Source organism: Carassius auratus, chromosome 37 (assembly GCF_003368295.1).
Source record: "Carassius auratus strain Wakin chromosome 37, ASM336829v1, whole genome shotgun sequence".
In the NCBI taxonomy this organism is placed as follows: Eukaryota; Metazoa; Chordata; class Actinopteri; order Cypriniformes; family Cyprinidae; genus Carassius; species Carassius auratus.
This window is the reverse complement of record NC_039279.1, coordinates 11,711,368-11,728,643: the sequence shown is the minus strand read 5'-3', so window position 1 is coordinate 11,728,643 and position 17,276 is coordinate 11,711,368. Positions and strand designations below refer to the sequence as shown.

Below are 17,276 nucleotides of genomic sequence, written 5' to 3'. Positions count from 1 at the left end.
TATATATATATATTACAGAATTTTAGTTATTTTAATCACCAACTTTCATCGTTTGCATCAGCTTACAAAATATGGTGTATAAATTGTCAAACTTTTCCAATTCCCATTCATTCACAGAAATCCTTTGTATGGTGTTTTGCAATCAAATTTCAGAAATACAAAAATATACAGATTTTCATATTTTTGGTTTTGTCTGTTTTATTGTAGCATATTTTGTAATTATTTAAATATCCCTCTGTATATATCCTCACAGCAGATGGCAGTATAATGTTAGTATTTTACAGAAGACAAATGTGCTCAAAAGAAACGACCCCTTTCTCCTCACACTACTACTGCTCAATGATTTGAGCCCACACAAGCACATTTGCTTAACCTCTCTCTCTTTCTCTCTCTCTCTCTCATCTTATAGGCAGAAGAAGCGCGCGTCAGTTCAGATTCGTTGTCGCGTCGGCAGTTTATCTACACTACACATCTCCAAGCTGAGGGAAGTTGCGAGAACGAAACGCGAGCACTTGCTTTATTTTTTACAAAATTACTTTATTTTTTTTTGCACACCCATACATTTCAATAATTTGTGTAACATAAATAATCTTATCTGAAAGGCTGAGTGTGAAGTTGTCGATCTATGAAGCTCTACGTCGAACGTGTGGATACACACCAGCGCGAAACTTAAGACATCATTTTATCTGACAATTGGGGTCTCGCGAATCATGTCTACGATCAGGCGAAAATTCGGCGAAGACTATCAGGTGGTTAACACCAACCGGGCTATGTCCTTTTCTGCCCCGGCCAAAAGAAAACGCCAGAGGTTCGTGGAGAAAAACGGCCGCTGCAATGTCCAGCATGGTAACCTTGGCGGTGAGACCAGTAGGTACATCTCCGACCTCTTCACCACGCTCGTGGACCTCAAGTGGCGCTGGAACCTGCTTATTTTCCTTTTAACGTACACAGTCGCGTGGCTCATCATGGCATCTATGTGGTGGATCATAGCGTACATCCGCGGGGACCTCGGCCACGGCCACGACGAATCGTACACGCCGTGCGTCGCCAACGTTCACAACTTTCCCTCCGCTTTCCTGTTCTTCATCGAGACTGAGGCGACTATAGGCTACGGGTACCGATACATAACGGAGAAGTGCCCGGAGGGCATAATACTTTTCCTGTTCCAGTCGCTGCTGGGATCGATCGTGGACGCCTTTCTCATCGGCTGTATGTTCATTAAGATGTCTCAGCCCAAGAAACGCGCAGAGACCCTCATGTTCAGCCAGGACGCGGTCATCTCACAACGGGACGGGAAGCTCTGCCTCATGTTTAGGGTCGGAAATCTCAGGAATAGCCACATGGTGTCGGCGCAGATCAGGTGCAAGCTCATCAAGGTAGCGTTTTCTGTTGAAAATATTATTACTAAACTGTCAGTAGAGGCCGTGAGGATGGTGTGTTGTGTGTGTGTTTGCGCAAAGGTTTTAGGAGCACAAAGGCGAATCTGGCTACAGCGCTTAAGGGTAAATATATATAAATTTATGTTGTTGATTCTGAACGTAGTTAACGGATCCTCTCGATGAAGAAAATGTTGGATGTTTTGATGCTTCACTTGACATATGGGGAGGGGAGCTTGCATTGATTTTAAACAGAACTCGCCATACTGTAAAATTGGCCAGTGCCTGGTTGCACCGATCTCATCAAGTCTTTGATTTGCATAGAGATCTTGTTTGCTCTCAGAACAAAGATCAGTGGCGTGCATAAATGAATTGGGCACATTCCCCTGACTATATGGATTCCCATGGGAAGCCTTGCGGTAAGAGTATGCTTGGACAAAGTACATTTCCTTCAGCTCGATGTAAACTGTCACAAAGTAATTGGAACCTGAGTTTAAATATGACCAGAGTATTATATCTGCAAATCAGTTCAGCTCCAAAATTCAAATGGTAGATTAGAAACACTTTGTAAGGTCCAAGGTCACATTGCATGACAAATGAACAGACAAATATGTTCCTATACTGTTTAAAATTTCATGCCATTGTAAGGAATTCAAGCAAATCCCATGTCCAAGCAAATACATGTAATATATTATTTCAAGTTACATCACCTACCCAGGTCATCTTTCAGCTGTAATCGGTTTAAATGCAACGCATACAACCAAAAATAAAATAAACAAAACAATTATAATATACATGGCAGAAAATACAAATACATAATAATCTGGGCTGGAAAACAGCAAAATAAAACATTTTAATGAATATTTTAGGTTTGTTTCTCAGTAAAAAAAATATCTAGGCATCATTTAATAGCATAGCATTACACTATTACATCTTGTTTTCAAGAATATCTTGAATTATTATTTATTTATTTATTTATTTACATTATTGATAAATTGACAAAAAATGTTTATGCAAGTCATAAGTGTTTTTTATTTATGTATTATTATTATTATTATTTTATTTTTTTATTTTTTACACTGGACAGTCTTCATAAGGCAGAAGTCACCAGTGCTTTCCCAGTGAGAATTATATAAGAGTGAGAGAACATATGGGGAAAGGGCAAAGAAAATGAGCTCCAGGATTTGTGATAAGAAATATGCAAGACATGGGACTGATCAGAGCGGAAAGGAGTAGAAACACAGAAGTCGGCTGTTGGGGTGGGAGGCTGTGTTCTGAGAAAAGAAGAGCATAATTGACACATGGCTCTCACCACACCACAGTAGGCGCAATGCAGTGAGCACGGGATGACGGATGGTTGACTTCAGAAGCACGACCCTTCTGCTTTGCCCTTTGCTCGTTACTGTCCTATTCAGAACTCTAGAAAAAACAGCAGCCGATCTATTGCTCAGAACGGCCTGCAGCGTAAGCACTCTGTCCTGCCTTTGAAATTTACAGTCTCTTTTGCTGTCCTTTACTGTTTAATATGATTAAAGCCCGAGAAGTGTCTAATGCTATGAAGTGTTTTTACTGTCCCAGGCTGTCTTACGAGTATCTGAAAAAGATAATGTTCGACATTTAGAAAATTAAGATTCTCTAACAATATTGAAATCCAAAACGTTTATTTGAGGTGCATGCTATTCACAAAAAACAAAAACAAAACAAAACAAGGGAAACCATCTCCCTCACTCATCTGTCTAAACTGGAAACTACATGCTGCTTGGTTTCTTTGTACAGATATTACAAGGAAAATCATGTGGGCTTTTGTATTCAAAGACGATGGCCTCCCTAGAGTTTTGTGCTTAGAATGGCAGGGATTTCTATATCTCACTTAGGCTGGGTCACCTGGTACTTCAGGCTGGGTTCAAGCTGTGAGGAACAAAGATAATATTTGTCTCATATTTTTATATATATATATATATATATATATATATATATATATATATATATATATATATATATATATAGCTAAATATTAAAATTACATTTGCAAGCAAAAGCAGAGCAAAAAAAAAAAAAAAAAACAGATCTCAAAAGGTACACTATGACATTCTGATATGTGATGTGCTTTGGTTTAACACGAATATGTGAGAAGTGCAATCCACACTTAGTTTGAGCAACAGTCAGGGACTGTCAGCAGATGTCTCTTCACTACCTTTTATCAAACAGGCAGATGACACATCTTGTGATCCCCTTTGGAGGTTTTGAACTTGTGTTTTATAATTTCCTTTAAAATAAGAACATTTGTGTATTTGTGTGTGACAGTGGCACTGCACCTATACTTGTGAAAACTCTCACTCTTTTCTTGGGAACACCACTGTGATTGGTGCTCTCAGTCTGTTCACCATCTGTGGCATTCGGCACAGGCAGCCAACCCTGCTGACTTCACTGCCAATCTCTAATGTTAATATGGAAACACAATCCTATGTTTAAAGGTAGATTAACAACCTTTGCTTGTTGACTGAAGATGCCCTCTGAAAGATTTTGTTATGCATGCAAACATCTGTCCATATTAGATAATAAAACGGAGGTATATGTCATGTAGTTTTGACCCCTCTGTCTGTGGGTGGGTAGCTGACACACTACAGGACACAGCTGTCACTGTCATATTATAGTCTACTTGAACTAAAACTCATCTAAACAGCAATGCAGTTACACATTCGATTTCATGACCTATATGGAATATTTATAGTTCTAAAAGTTATTGTTGCACTACTGCAAATTGTGACCAGTCATAAGATTTAAACTATACACTTACATTAAAAAAAAAATAAAAATAAATAAAAGCATAATGGAAATGTAATTTTTAAAAAGGAAAATAGCACTTTGATGTTATCTTTTAATGATTAATGTTTTAAGTAATATTGATAAAGTATTTAAACAATTTTATTTATAGACATTTGCCAGTCTTAAGATGGTCTCCCAGCGTGGCCAAACTGTTTTTTGCTGGTTTAGCTGTGGAGCCATATGGTCTCCTGATCAGGGGTTAGAGTTAAAAATGAAAAGTGCCCACAGATAATCTAAAACTGACCAATATCCCTTGTGCATTGTTCACATTCACTACCCTTTCGGTATGTTCGGGATGAAAACATCCACTCAATTAAACTGCTGTAAAAATGTGTCAGATTCATATTCTTTCTCAATTTTTTTTTTGCATAAATCTGTTAATCAGCTTCAGTCCTGATCAAAACTACCAAATGTTTTGTTTTTTTTTTAAATCCAAGATTTTAACTCTTTATTTGCCAAGTTCATAAATGATGTCACTGATTTGGGGGGAAAACACACAAAATGACTTATTTTCAATATAAAAGTAATTGTGGCTGTATTTATTTATTTATTTATTTATTTATTACTTTTTATAACAGTCTTGGGCATGTCAAAGATTAGTAGCAACATTGGCTTTGATGCATTTTTAGTTTTTGTGAAGCATTAGATTTAACATTTTTCTGCCTAATTTGTTGTTGGTGGCAGTTTTTGCCCCATTGACTTCCATTATAATGACATTTTTTGATTGCAAAGCCATGACACCATATAATCATGCATTCTTGATTGTTTGTGGTTTTCCCTTTTGGGAAGAGGTAAAATTTGTTATAGAGCATCACAGTCCCGCCCACAGCCGGTGCCAGAAGTAAAAATTCAATACAATTTCTGCATTGACAGTTGGGGTATAAGCCATAAAAAAGTAACCATACATGGTAGACTTAAAACCAGCTACGGCTGTACTAAGCGATAGTATATGCTCATATAAACGCCAAAGGTTCATGGGGCACTAACCTTGTTTTGAGATAAATGCCTTTTATTCGCAATGTCTTGGATAAGTACTTCATTACCCACAATCTTGAACAATACCACAATCCCAAAGTGATGCACCTGATAGGTGGAACTCGTGTAACCGTCTGGTTAAACCCTGCGAAGGTCCGTGAAGACTGAAGATCATTGATAAAAAAAAAATAAAAAAAAACCTGTGTTGCGTTTTTGCACAGTAGACTTATCAGTGCAATCGTGATGTCCTTGGCCATGATGGCTTTTTTCAAGGAGGAAAACAAAAGTGTTCAAAGGGGTGTAAACCACTTCAGATAGGGTCATGTAACTTTAACGTTAGTTGAGTGTAGCGTGTACGTGGTTCAGCTTTCGGGTTTTGGGCCAGGATGAGGGACAAGACCTACAAAGTTTTGGTGAGTTTTGCAGGGAGGTTGGTAACGTTAGTTAGCATTATCGTCCACTTTAGCTAGGCTACTGTAACCTTCATATGGTATGATTCATATCAAGCATTTTATAATGCCACTGTCAAAACAATATTTATCGTAGGCATACCTTTTTGTGCATTTACTGAACATTTGTGTAATGGCAACAACATGTTGACGACTGAGCGGTGATTGCAGTCAGGTACAAAGCACTGCACCATGTTGTTGACGTTATCGTTAACCGCTTTCACACACGCACACAATATATAAAATACACAATGATAAATATAAAAATCAATACACAATGCCTATATAAAACTATTTATTTGCACGATTAATACTGAAAGAACTGCTATTACTGCACATTCACTATATAAAATAAAATTCACTGGAGGAAAAAGTTTGCGCGGCCGTCGTCAGATTTGGAAGTCGTTTAAAAGGCTCGTTCACGGTTGTGGCTTCAATCGAATTCATTGAGGCACGGTGGTTTATGGGATGAGTAGTTCCTTCGCTCGAAATGAAAATATGTACACAGTCTTGTACCTTTTACTTTTTTTGGATTTTCTCTTAATTTTTTTTACTCGAAATGATATGTTATATGCTTATGAGTTAAGCTGTTGCTGGTTATCCTCAGACATGCTCTAAAACTCTTTAGATACAGATTTTTCCGAAAGTCAATGGGATAAATGAATGGGAAATTGACTTCCTGCACCAAAGCTCTCTCGGGCTGTGGGCAGGACTGTGATGCTCTATTTTTACAGTCGATCACTAGGTGTATAACAGCATATTATATTGTGTGTGTATGTGTGTGTTTGTGAGAAAGAGAGAGATAGAGAGAGTGTGTGAGAGAGACCTTTGCACACTTACCTTGATTTATTTGAGAAAATCTAATTGTACACCTCAGCTCTCAGAACTACATGGAGTAAACAAAAGTGTATTTATGCACCTGCTGCCTTTTGATGGTGGTGATAAGTATAGACTAAACAAAAGCAAAGTATGTGGATTTAAACACTTGCATGCCATCGTGCTGGTCATTTTATGTTGAGAAGAGCAGCAAGCAACACGAGAAAGGGCTTGACTTGTACTGAAGTTTTAGAAATGATTATGCAGCTTGACCCCTCCAGCGAGCTGCAGCTTATTTTAAGTTGTTATTACATTTTGGTTCATAATACATTATGTTCATAAATTTGATGCAAAGTAAAATTTTTACAGGATTTTCAAGTTTTAAACTGGCTTTACCATCAAGAAAAGACAAGCATTTCACACATAGACCATCTGTACTTTTCACCATCAAAATGCAGCAGGTTCATGAACATACTTCATTATTTATTGTTTACTCCTGAGAGCTGAGGTGCATATTTTGATTTTTTTTAGATACATCAAGGTAAGTGCACAAAGGTCTCTGTCACACCCTCTCTTTCTCTCTCTCTCTCACACACACAAACACTATAATTTGCTGTAATACTCCATATAACTCCATATACAAGCCAGAAACAGCGTTTTTTTGCACAGGCCTATCTAAAGGGTTAACGGTCCCACCTGTGATCAACTGTAAAAATAACAAATTCAAGAATGCATGATTATATGGTGTCATGGCTTTGCAATCAAAAAATGCCGTTATAATGGAAGTCAATGGGGCAAAAACAGCCACCAACAACAAATTACGGAGAAAAAATGTTAATCTAATTCTGCACAAAAACTAACAATGCATCAAAGCCAATCTTGTTACTAATCTTTGACATGCAAAAAAAATTCCAGTCCACAATCACTTTTTAAATTGAAAATATGTCATTTTCAATTTAATTTTACAGCAGTTTAATTTAGTGGATGTTTCATCCACAAACATAACAAAAGGGTAGTGAATTTGCCCAGAGTGTACCGTTAAGTTTTTGAAAAATATCAAAATAAGACTCAACTTTATCCCCTAGTGGACAAAAAGTCCCCAACAACGCATAAGGGATATATACCAATCTGACCATTTTAAGAGACCAGTTAATACATGTCAGTTATCTTAGGCTGATTTAAGATGTTTTTAACAAGATAATGTGCGATTCAGGTACCTGGATTGTAGATGCAATACAATCCCAGTAATGTATGCTAGACAGTAGTTTGCTACATCCTGCACAACCTAACACTCAGAATCATCCTTAAGGGTCTGGGCAATTGTATCAAGCATATTTTGCTCAGTACTGCTTTTCTGGGGCGTGTTTGTGCCGTTACCTTATTTCCATAATTGCTTAAGTGAATCCAGCACTACAACAGCACAGGCAGTGTGTGCAAATAAATATTACTATCAGCACAATTAATTTTTAGTTCACCCCTGAGCACTACAGATCTTTCTCTGAAAAATCCTCTGAGGTGTATTTTGAGATTAAAACTAGTATTACAAATTCTAGTTTATGAAAGAGAAATGATGGATTTGCCTTAATCGCTTATCTCACCCTGTGTTTGCTTTAGTCTCGTCAAACCCCTGAGGGAGAGTTTCTACCGCTGGATCAGCGGGAATTGGATGTGGGATTTGGAACGGGTGCTGACCAACTCTTTCTTGTCTCACCTCTCACAATATGTCATGAGATCAATTCCAATAGCCCCTTTTTCGACCTGTCTCAGCGCTCCCTCATGAATGAACAGTTTGAGATCGTCGTCATCCTAGAAGGCATTGTGGAAACTACAGGTCAGTATTGTACATTATCTCAAATTGTTAATACATTTAAAAAAATGCAAAAAATAAATAAATAGATAAAAATAAAAAAGAGAGAGGGAAGGGAGAAGTGTTGAGAAGGAACTATATCCTCAAATTCTTTTGGCTTGGTCTGCTTAACCCCACAATGTTACCTCTGGTTAACAAGCTCATTTTTCTTTCTTTCTTTTTTTCACTTTTCAAGAAGATTATGCATGTAAAATGGCAATAACCTTATTAATAATGCAATGACAACATATTTTCTCAATCAGATTATATCCTATATTATAAGTTTTTGTTCCGGGAAACACCCTGCAGGAATTTTTTTTTTTCATCTGTCAAATATGTTTTTTTATTTGTTAGTGAGTATATGTGGACTATGTGGAGTAATGTGAACAATTTTACAAAAACACTTATAAGATAATACTGATATGAATAATACTAATAAGAGCACTATAATAAGCACTAAGGATTAATGAGCTGCTGGATTAATGAATAATAGTCAGGATGTGTGCATTCGCTCGAACTGATTTGCTGAAATCAAAACAGGGACGACAATAGGTGAGATTGTCTAATGTGCATTAGCTCCATCCACTACCGGAAAACCCGGCAGTTCTTAAAGATAAGGAATTCCAAAGGAACACTGTTATTTTGACAAGAAAATACAAAAAAGAATATTGCTTACATATAGCGCATCAATTCTCTCTCTCTCTCTCGCTCTCTCTCTGCGTGTATGTGCGTGCGTGCGTGTGTGCGTGCGTGTGTGTGTGTGTGTGTGGAGAAGGGTATAACTGCAGACCGGAGATCTCCAAATAGGGGCGAGAACTCCAAAATGGGGTGGGAGCTCCAAAATAGGGCGTGGCTTCCTCTCATTGAGAGACAGGCACATGGCACTTATGCAAAATTTTTCCCCCAATCCACTTCAGTGCAAACTCCACCCCACAACTGATTCTGAAGTTTTTTTGGTTGTGTCAGTTAAAGTGTTTCCTAAACTATGCAACAAAAAATGCTAACCCTTAAACCTACCCCTCACCTTACCTTAACCCTTTCGAGTCGATTAACGCATATATGCGTTTTGAGTCATTTTCACCTGATAACCCCGAAAAGAACTTAAATTACACTCTCAGTTTTAATCGTACAGATAAGAGCAATACATCAATCGAATCTGTAAAGGGTCTAGTTTTTTTTGGATACAAACATAATAACAAAAAACCTTTGTGCACTTATAAAATAAAGATAACAAACAAGGTGCGCTGTCTACAGTCTTTGTCTCCGCTGATCGTCATGTACAAACATTTCATTAAAATGAACTGTAACTCCGTGAATACTCAACGAAGAGACATGAGAGATATATCTATAGAAAGCCTGAAATGTTTACTTTTAAACTAAACAAGTGCTGCCGAAAACAAATATTCTGAGATAAAGTAATCCATATGAAAACAACGCGATGTCTATTTTTCATATCTCCGCTCATTATATTTAATGTGACCACGCCCCCGCGCTGAACGCGCTATTCAGATTCAAACTGAAGCGCGCGGCTTGAATACGCCCACACAGAAGAAAAAGCAGCCAGTCTATTCTTCAAGTTTTTATTTTATTTTACTGTTTGCTTCGCGATGAGAGGACTAAGACATAATTCACCCCAAAAAGATGTGATGTGGTTGAGGATTTGAGAAATGGATTTCCTCAGAAAAAAGAATGAAGCACTTTATTCAGCAGAGATCATAAACAGAGTAAGTCTCTCTTTATTTATTTGTACTAGTTTTCACATAACGTGTAAACATTTTACTAGTTAGACTTTTTCCAAATACTTTTTCCAAACTATAATTCCTGACTAAATGTATAATCAAGTGAAACATTATGAAGTTTCAATAACAATATACAATACTATACCATTCAAAAGCTTGATGTAAATAATATAAATGTGACAAATAGAGATAACTCTAACAAATGTAAAAACAATGCAGTTCTTTCGATTTATTCCCCCTAAAAAAAACCTGAAAAATATTATCAGCTCTTTTCAACATTAATAATAATAATAATAATAATAATAATGATGATGATAATAAATGGGGTTTATTTGGTAGAAAATAAGATTGTTAAAAGGATTTCTGAAGGATTGTGTGACTAGAGAAAGGATGCCAAAAAATTTGAAAGTCAGCTTTGATTGTTCCTAATAAACTGTTTAACTGCTCCCCCAAGTGGATATTAAATTATGTTGTGGGATAATTAAATATATTCTTAATAAACTACAAACATAAAATTATATACTTTTATTTTGTTCTCTTTCTTGTAAGTCCTCCCTCACAGTAGCACAGTTGAATGAGAGGCTCATTCTGCAGCTCATTATGCAGGCCTTTGTCTTCTCAGGTGTAAATCACAATGATATTCATGATAGTTGACGCCTACTCGCATATGACTTTTACCAACAAAAAGTGTTTTAGAAAATTTAAATCAATATATTGTTTTCTGTGAGTGAGTAAACAAGATGATTTTCACATCATTCAGAAAGAAAAATTCTAGGCTACAAGCTCCAGTTCTCAACTTTTCCGGCAACCAATTTTATGTATGTGTTTTATTCCCTTATTCAAGTGATTTAACATTTTTAGTTTTTCACTAACCATGCATAACATTTTTTTTCTCAAAAATACAATCATGTACATGCATGGGTTTCACATATTATTATAGCCCAGTTTGTGCTGATTACAGTGATATTAGACTTTACCCATTTAGATATTTATAAGAAACTGAAAAAAGCACAAATGTCAGAGCATGACAAAACTTCTCAAGGCCCCAAAAATACCCTTAGACTCCAGAGGGTTAAAGGGATAGTTCACCCAAAAATCTAAATTATGTCATTAATAACTCACCCTCATGTCGTTCCAAACCAGTAAGACCTCCATTTATCTTCTCTCGGTCCATCTCAGTCCCTCCATTGAAACTGTGTTTATGGTATACTGTCCATTAGGGCTGTGCAAAAAATCGAATGCGATTTTCATGCACATCTCATCAGTAAAGATGCTCCTGTAATTAGAAGTATATCTCTAGCACGTGCGTTCAGATCAGGGTTGCCAGGTTTTCACAACAAATCCTGCCCAGTTGCTTCTCAAAACTAGTCCAAAATTAGCCCAATCGCGCTTCCAGAAGGGTCTCCGATAAAAAATTGCATCCCGGGTTAAAATATACGTTTTTTTAGCATGGTTGCCTTGGTAAAATTTGCATTTTAGGGGATAAATATCACATTATTTGTATTGGGGTCGCTTTGACCTGCGGACATGAAAAACAACCACAGACTTGGCAACACCGGTTGGCATTTACTACACCAGTCAGTAATTCACTGACAATCTACACAGAATCGATGTTAAAATCGCAGGCGATTCTTTGTCGATTTTGAAAACGATTTTGTGTTAGTTGTCGGTAGACTACGGCTCTGTGTAGTAACTGCCACTCCACCTGAACCAGTGTTGCTAAGTCTGCGATTGTTTTTCATGTCCGCGGTTTGAAGCAACCCCGATACCAATAACGTGATATTTAGCCCCTAAAATGCAAATTTTACCAGGGAAACCCTTCCAAAAATGTATATTTTAACCCCGGGAAGCAATTTTTATCGGGGAACCTCCCGGAAACGCGATTGGGATAGTTTTGGACTAGTTTTAACAAGCAATTGGCCAGGATTTGTTGTGAAAACCTGGCAACCCTGGTCTAAAGAGAGTCAGTTAGAATACTTTGAAGCATCGAAAATACATTTTGGTCCAAAAATAGCAAAAACTACAACTTTATTCAGCATTGTCTTCTCTTCCGTGTCTGTTGTGAGAGAGAGTTCAAAACAAAGCAGTTTGTCATATCCGGTTCGTGAATGAATCATTCGATGTAACCGGATCTTTTTGAACCAGTTCACCAAATCGAACTGAATCATTTTAAACGGTTCACATCTCCAATATGCATTAATCCACAAATGACTTAAGCTGTTAACTTTTTTAATGTGGCTGACACTCACTCTGAGTTCAAACAAACCAATATCCCGGAGTAATTCATTTACTCAATCAGTACACTGACTGAACTGCTGCGAAGAGAGAACTGAAGATGAACACCAAGCCGAGCCAGATAATGACTCGTTCAGATAAATGGAGGTCTTCCTGGTTTGGAATTATTAATGACATAATTTTGATTTTTGGGTGAACAATACCTTTAACCAGTGAAATTGACTGAATTGCAGGATTGGCGCTGAATAGTGTGGTAAAGAAAGTTTCAGTTCAGGAAATAAAAAATTGATAAGATTATGTGATATGAGACTCAATGCACAATGACACCATTTTAGTTACACCCAGCATCACAACCCCTACTAGCCTGTGAATTTCGTGTTCCGGGATGGTCCTGTTGCTTGGAATAAAAAGATAGAGTAAAATCTTTCCCCTCCTCTGGGACGGCTCCTGAGTGATTCCCGTTTACATCATGATGCAGAGGTTCAAACTTAGGTCCAAACATCACTGGCCACAAGCTTTGGCCTCTACTCTAAAAGAGAATATTTATTTCTATAGCAAATTTTATTTTAGATTAACTAGAAACAATGTTTAATTTCTAAAGTTTTATTTTGAAATGTAAGTCAGTAACAATTGACTGAAGCCACAGCCAATGGTGAAAGTCTTTGCAAAAAGAGACCCCGCCCCATTTTGGAGATTTCCGGTCTGCAGTTATACCCACTTGTGTGTTTGAGAGAAAGTGACAGCAGGGTGCACGCCTTCACACTAGAGTTTACAGTAAGTCAAATAGGTGCACTTTTGCATCCATTCAGATGAACTGAAAAATATCAAGATCAGTTGATGGAAAGTCAAACTCTCGCCAAGTCAGAGAGTGTTTAGCGAGTGAAAATATATGCGTGCTAATTTATACTTAGCCTCCAACTCACACACTGGCGAGTAAAATCTGAGAATTTATTAGTCATTGGCTAATAGACATAATTTTGTCGCCTGAGCGAAGATTTAGTCGCATATGCGAGTAAAAATAACTAAAAACACTAAAAATAACTTCTAGTTTATGTGAACTTAAAACAATTTTCACATAAACCATTTATAATAAATGTTATATTTAGCTACATGTGCCCTTCAGCAAGTAGAAAATATATAGAAGTTGAATAAAATTATCAAACAATAAATGTTCAATTAAATATAGATTAATTCTAAAAGCTATATATATATATATATATATATATATATATATATATATATATATATATATATATATATATATATATATATATATATATATTATTCTTCTTCTTTTGTTGTTTGATTAACAGGCATCACAGCAGCTGGGTTATTAGGTTTTTTAGCTGCTATTACTTCTTACCACATCCATTTCTGACCCACTTCAGGTCTTAAAGTCTGTACTTATGAGCTGACAAGTTGAATTGGGTGTGTTCGATGAGGGAGACCGTTCTGAGAGACATGTTCTTAAATGTGACTCATATATAACAAATACTTAGATACATGCACAGTTTTAAGGCAGCATGAACTGCCTTTTTGCTAACTTCATGTCTTAACTGACAATATAACTTCGACATTGCATGCCTGTTATTTCCTTCGTGCCTTGATGAGATAGAGATGAGGCAGGCATGGGCTTTTGCGCTTTTAAGGGGCACAGTTTTAAAATTCATTTTAATCTTATTGAAATATTATTTATTACGTCAGTTTTCACCATGTCATGTATCACTACAATATCTAGAAGTAAGCTGTAATAATGAATGTTTCATCATGTTTCATTTATCTGACAAATAATTTTGTATTGTAGTGTCGGGGAGTCATGCACTGATTATTTTTGTGGGGGCATGAGTGAAGGGGGGAGGGAGGCCTCATCATGCTTGTCATGTGGTACACATCAGCCACGATGTGTATCACATGACAAGTACTGTATAAATGTACTGTACTGTATAAATGATATAGGTCTATGTTTTATTCATGTTTTCGTTTTTATTCGAAATATTCCCAAACGTGTTAACTATATCATAAAATATCTTGATTCTCAAATATGTGCAAGTAAATGCATTTAGCACCTTTATAGATTATTTTAGTTGATCTATGATGGGCAATGGGCAAAGTAGCATAATAGTATAATCTATTAACTACACAAAAAAAAAAAAATGTCATTTTACTTAAGTACCAGATATGGGTGTAATGCCATAAAATATTTTTAATAAGACTGATTTTGTATTTAATGTGAATTTAATTAAAACATTGTAAGTTACTAATTATAACACTTTCATGGTACAGAAAGAGAGGAAAGAAAATTCACATTATCAAAAACATTATCACTAACTTCATTCTAGCCAGAGTTCAAGCACTCTCAAAAACTCCCATTAAATCACTGAAGCTGTTTACACTTTGAAATGAATATCTTACTTACACTCGTGCAGACATCTGCACTTTGCCATTTCAGATGAAAGAATTCACCATAATCAGCAGAAAGCACACTAAAAAAAAAAAAAAAAAAAAAAAACCAACAACAGCATTTCAGGGACGACTTATCTGAATGATTGGTTTAAATACGCAGCACTGTATAAAAAACAAACAAAAGAAAAAAAAAACATCTCTGGCTCTGTGGCAGTCAGCGAACACACAGGTCAAACTGCGCCTTGCACCCAAAACTCTTTAGTGTGATACGATTCCAAATTTAGGTGGTCCCGAGTCGGGGCCAAGCTTGTTGACATGGGGGCACATATATATAAAATATTTCAATTACTACATAAAAATAATAAAATGATTCATAAACATTTTTATTAAAAAAATCTTGAATTTCATCAAGCATCAAGGATTCTGACTTTGGAAGGTCTTTACATTTATTTCCTTGTTCAACAGCTTGTATTATATTCATATATTGTCTTTCTTTTCTTTCTAACATTAATCTATGGCTTACGTTTTAGGCATGACATGCCAGGCTCGAACTTCCTACACAGAGGATGAAGTTTTGTGGGGTCACCGCTTCCTACCTGTCATGTCGCTGGAGGAGGGATTCTTCAGGGTGGACTACTCTCAGTTTCACAACACGTTTGAGGTGCCTACTCCTCCATACAGTGTGAAAGAGCAAGATGAAAAGTCCTCCCTGCCCTCCCCTGGTCCTGTACTGTCGCCCACGTTGCCTGGCGATCATAGTCGCAGAGAGCGCATCTTTTCTTTAGATGGGGTTCCTCACACCGATGAATCCATGTCCAGATTACCCAGTAAGTTCCAGCGTATGAGCTCCAAGAATGGAAAAGAAGTCCTCAAAACTGGAAGCTCGCAGGCACCAGAAAAGGCATCGAGCACAGGTGACCTGCCCCTCAGGGTGCTCGGGTCCCTTGTCGGTCAAGCAGATGTGGAAAATCATCTCCAGCTCAAACTTCTAAAGCTGGGTTCAGAGGCCCACACCCAGTCGGCAGGAGAACTGGAGCATCACAGACTGATCCCAATACCTGCTCCGGTCCCAGGGCCAAGCCTTAATCCATTGCCTGCATCCAGTGCCCGACCAGAGGACAACCTCCCCCCAAAATTACGCAGAATGAATGCAGACCACTGAATGGGTATTTATTTCTCACACAGAGATGAACATTAAGGCTTAGAAGGTAGAGATAATTCTTAATATCATTTAATATGGAATAATATTTATTTAAAATTATTATAATGTGATTCTTCTCTATGCCTATGGAAGTGCCACGTCCATTCAATTAAACTCATTGCTTTGCCCTCAATAATATGAGTATTGTAGATTTTCCAAATTCAATTTGAATTCAAATATGCTTCAACTATTTTTAAATGATTAAGCAACTTTATAGTATGAACACAAAATATCAAGTGCATTTATTTATACAGCATAAGTTATCAAGTAATTATTTAGAGGAACTTTATTAATGTACAGGCTTTAAATGTGTAAGGCTCTCTCTCTCTCTCTCTCTCTCTCTATCTATATATATATATATATATATATATATATATATATATATATATATATATATATATATATATATATATATATATATACTTTAAAATTCATATTTATTGGCACCAATGTGTTATAAAAAACATTGGAATATTAACTGAAATAACTTTATTTCTTTGTCAAAATTGTTTTTCTTCTTTTCAGAACGTTTTCAAATGTTTCTCATATTATTTCATTGGAAGACATTGTGCAAAGATTGAAAATGATTGTGCATTTAAATCAACATTTCTGACTATTTTAATATTTTGATTATTAATTTCTACAAAACAGTGCAATAAAACTTCAAAAGCATTATTTTGTTATTTCTGACTGGCATCTACAAGTATGTAAGTTATAGTGCTCACTGCCCAGACAAGCAAACTAAGAAATGAAACCTATAGCATGTAATTGGAACCTTTCAGTCAGGGTATTTGCATTATGTCCCATCTATGTTTAGGGCCAGAGACCTGTGCATCCTCTACAGCTAACACTAATTAATATCTCCTTGGAAACCTTGTGATCTTTACCTCAGACAGCGGGCGGAAATGAATCTAATCGAATTTGCCTCCAAGAAAGAATAACCCATGGACATTCCATAAACTGCCATTACTCCTAATCAGATGGATGGAGGTTCTTTTAAATTGTTCATTACCAAGGCAATTCATTTTTAAGGAAACACAGTAGTGCCCAGAAATTTGGAAAAATAGAACAGTTTACTCAGTACTCAGCAAGGTCAGGCATTTAATTCCCATTAATGCAAATCATAAGCAAGAACTATATACTGTACAAGAATATAAATAAATAAGAAGACTAAATCAAAAATATCTTAATTCAGTCAATGTCATAAATCAGTTTATATATTATTTCTGCCTGAACAGGTTTGGCAACATGCACTTGAGCATTAGGAAATCATTTTAATTTACATGATGAAATTTTCTTTAAAATATGACTTTGTAATTGAAGTCTATTTCAAGTCTATTTCAACTGAATACCAACAGTTTGTGTGTAATTTCTCCAATCACTTGTCCAGGGTCATCAAGAAAATGACTT

The 17,276-nt window shown here is 36.4% G+C and overlaps 1 protein-coding gene across 1 annotated transcript; it reads left to right on the top strand.

Annotated features, from left to right (window-relative positions):
• The first annotated feature begins 265 nt into the window (after positions 1 to 265).
• Positions 266 to 16,200, top strand: kcnj19b (potassium inwardly rectifying channel subfamily J member 19b). The gene is made up of 3 exons (XM_026222777.1): positions 266 to 1,376; positions 8,057 to 8,273; positions 15,196 to 16,200. Exons 1-3 carry the CDS (start codon positions 711 to 713, stop codon positions 15,825 to 15,827), a joined length of 1,515 nt encoding a protein of 504 aa, XP_026078562.1. The 5' UTR covers positions 266 to 710; the 3' UTR covers positions 15,828 to 16,200.
• The last annotated feature ends 1,076 nt before the right edge of the window (positions 16,201 to 17,276 follow it).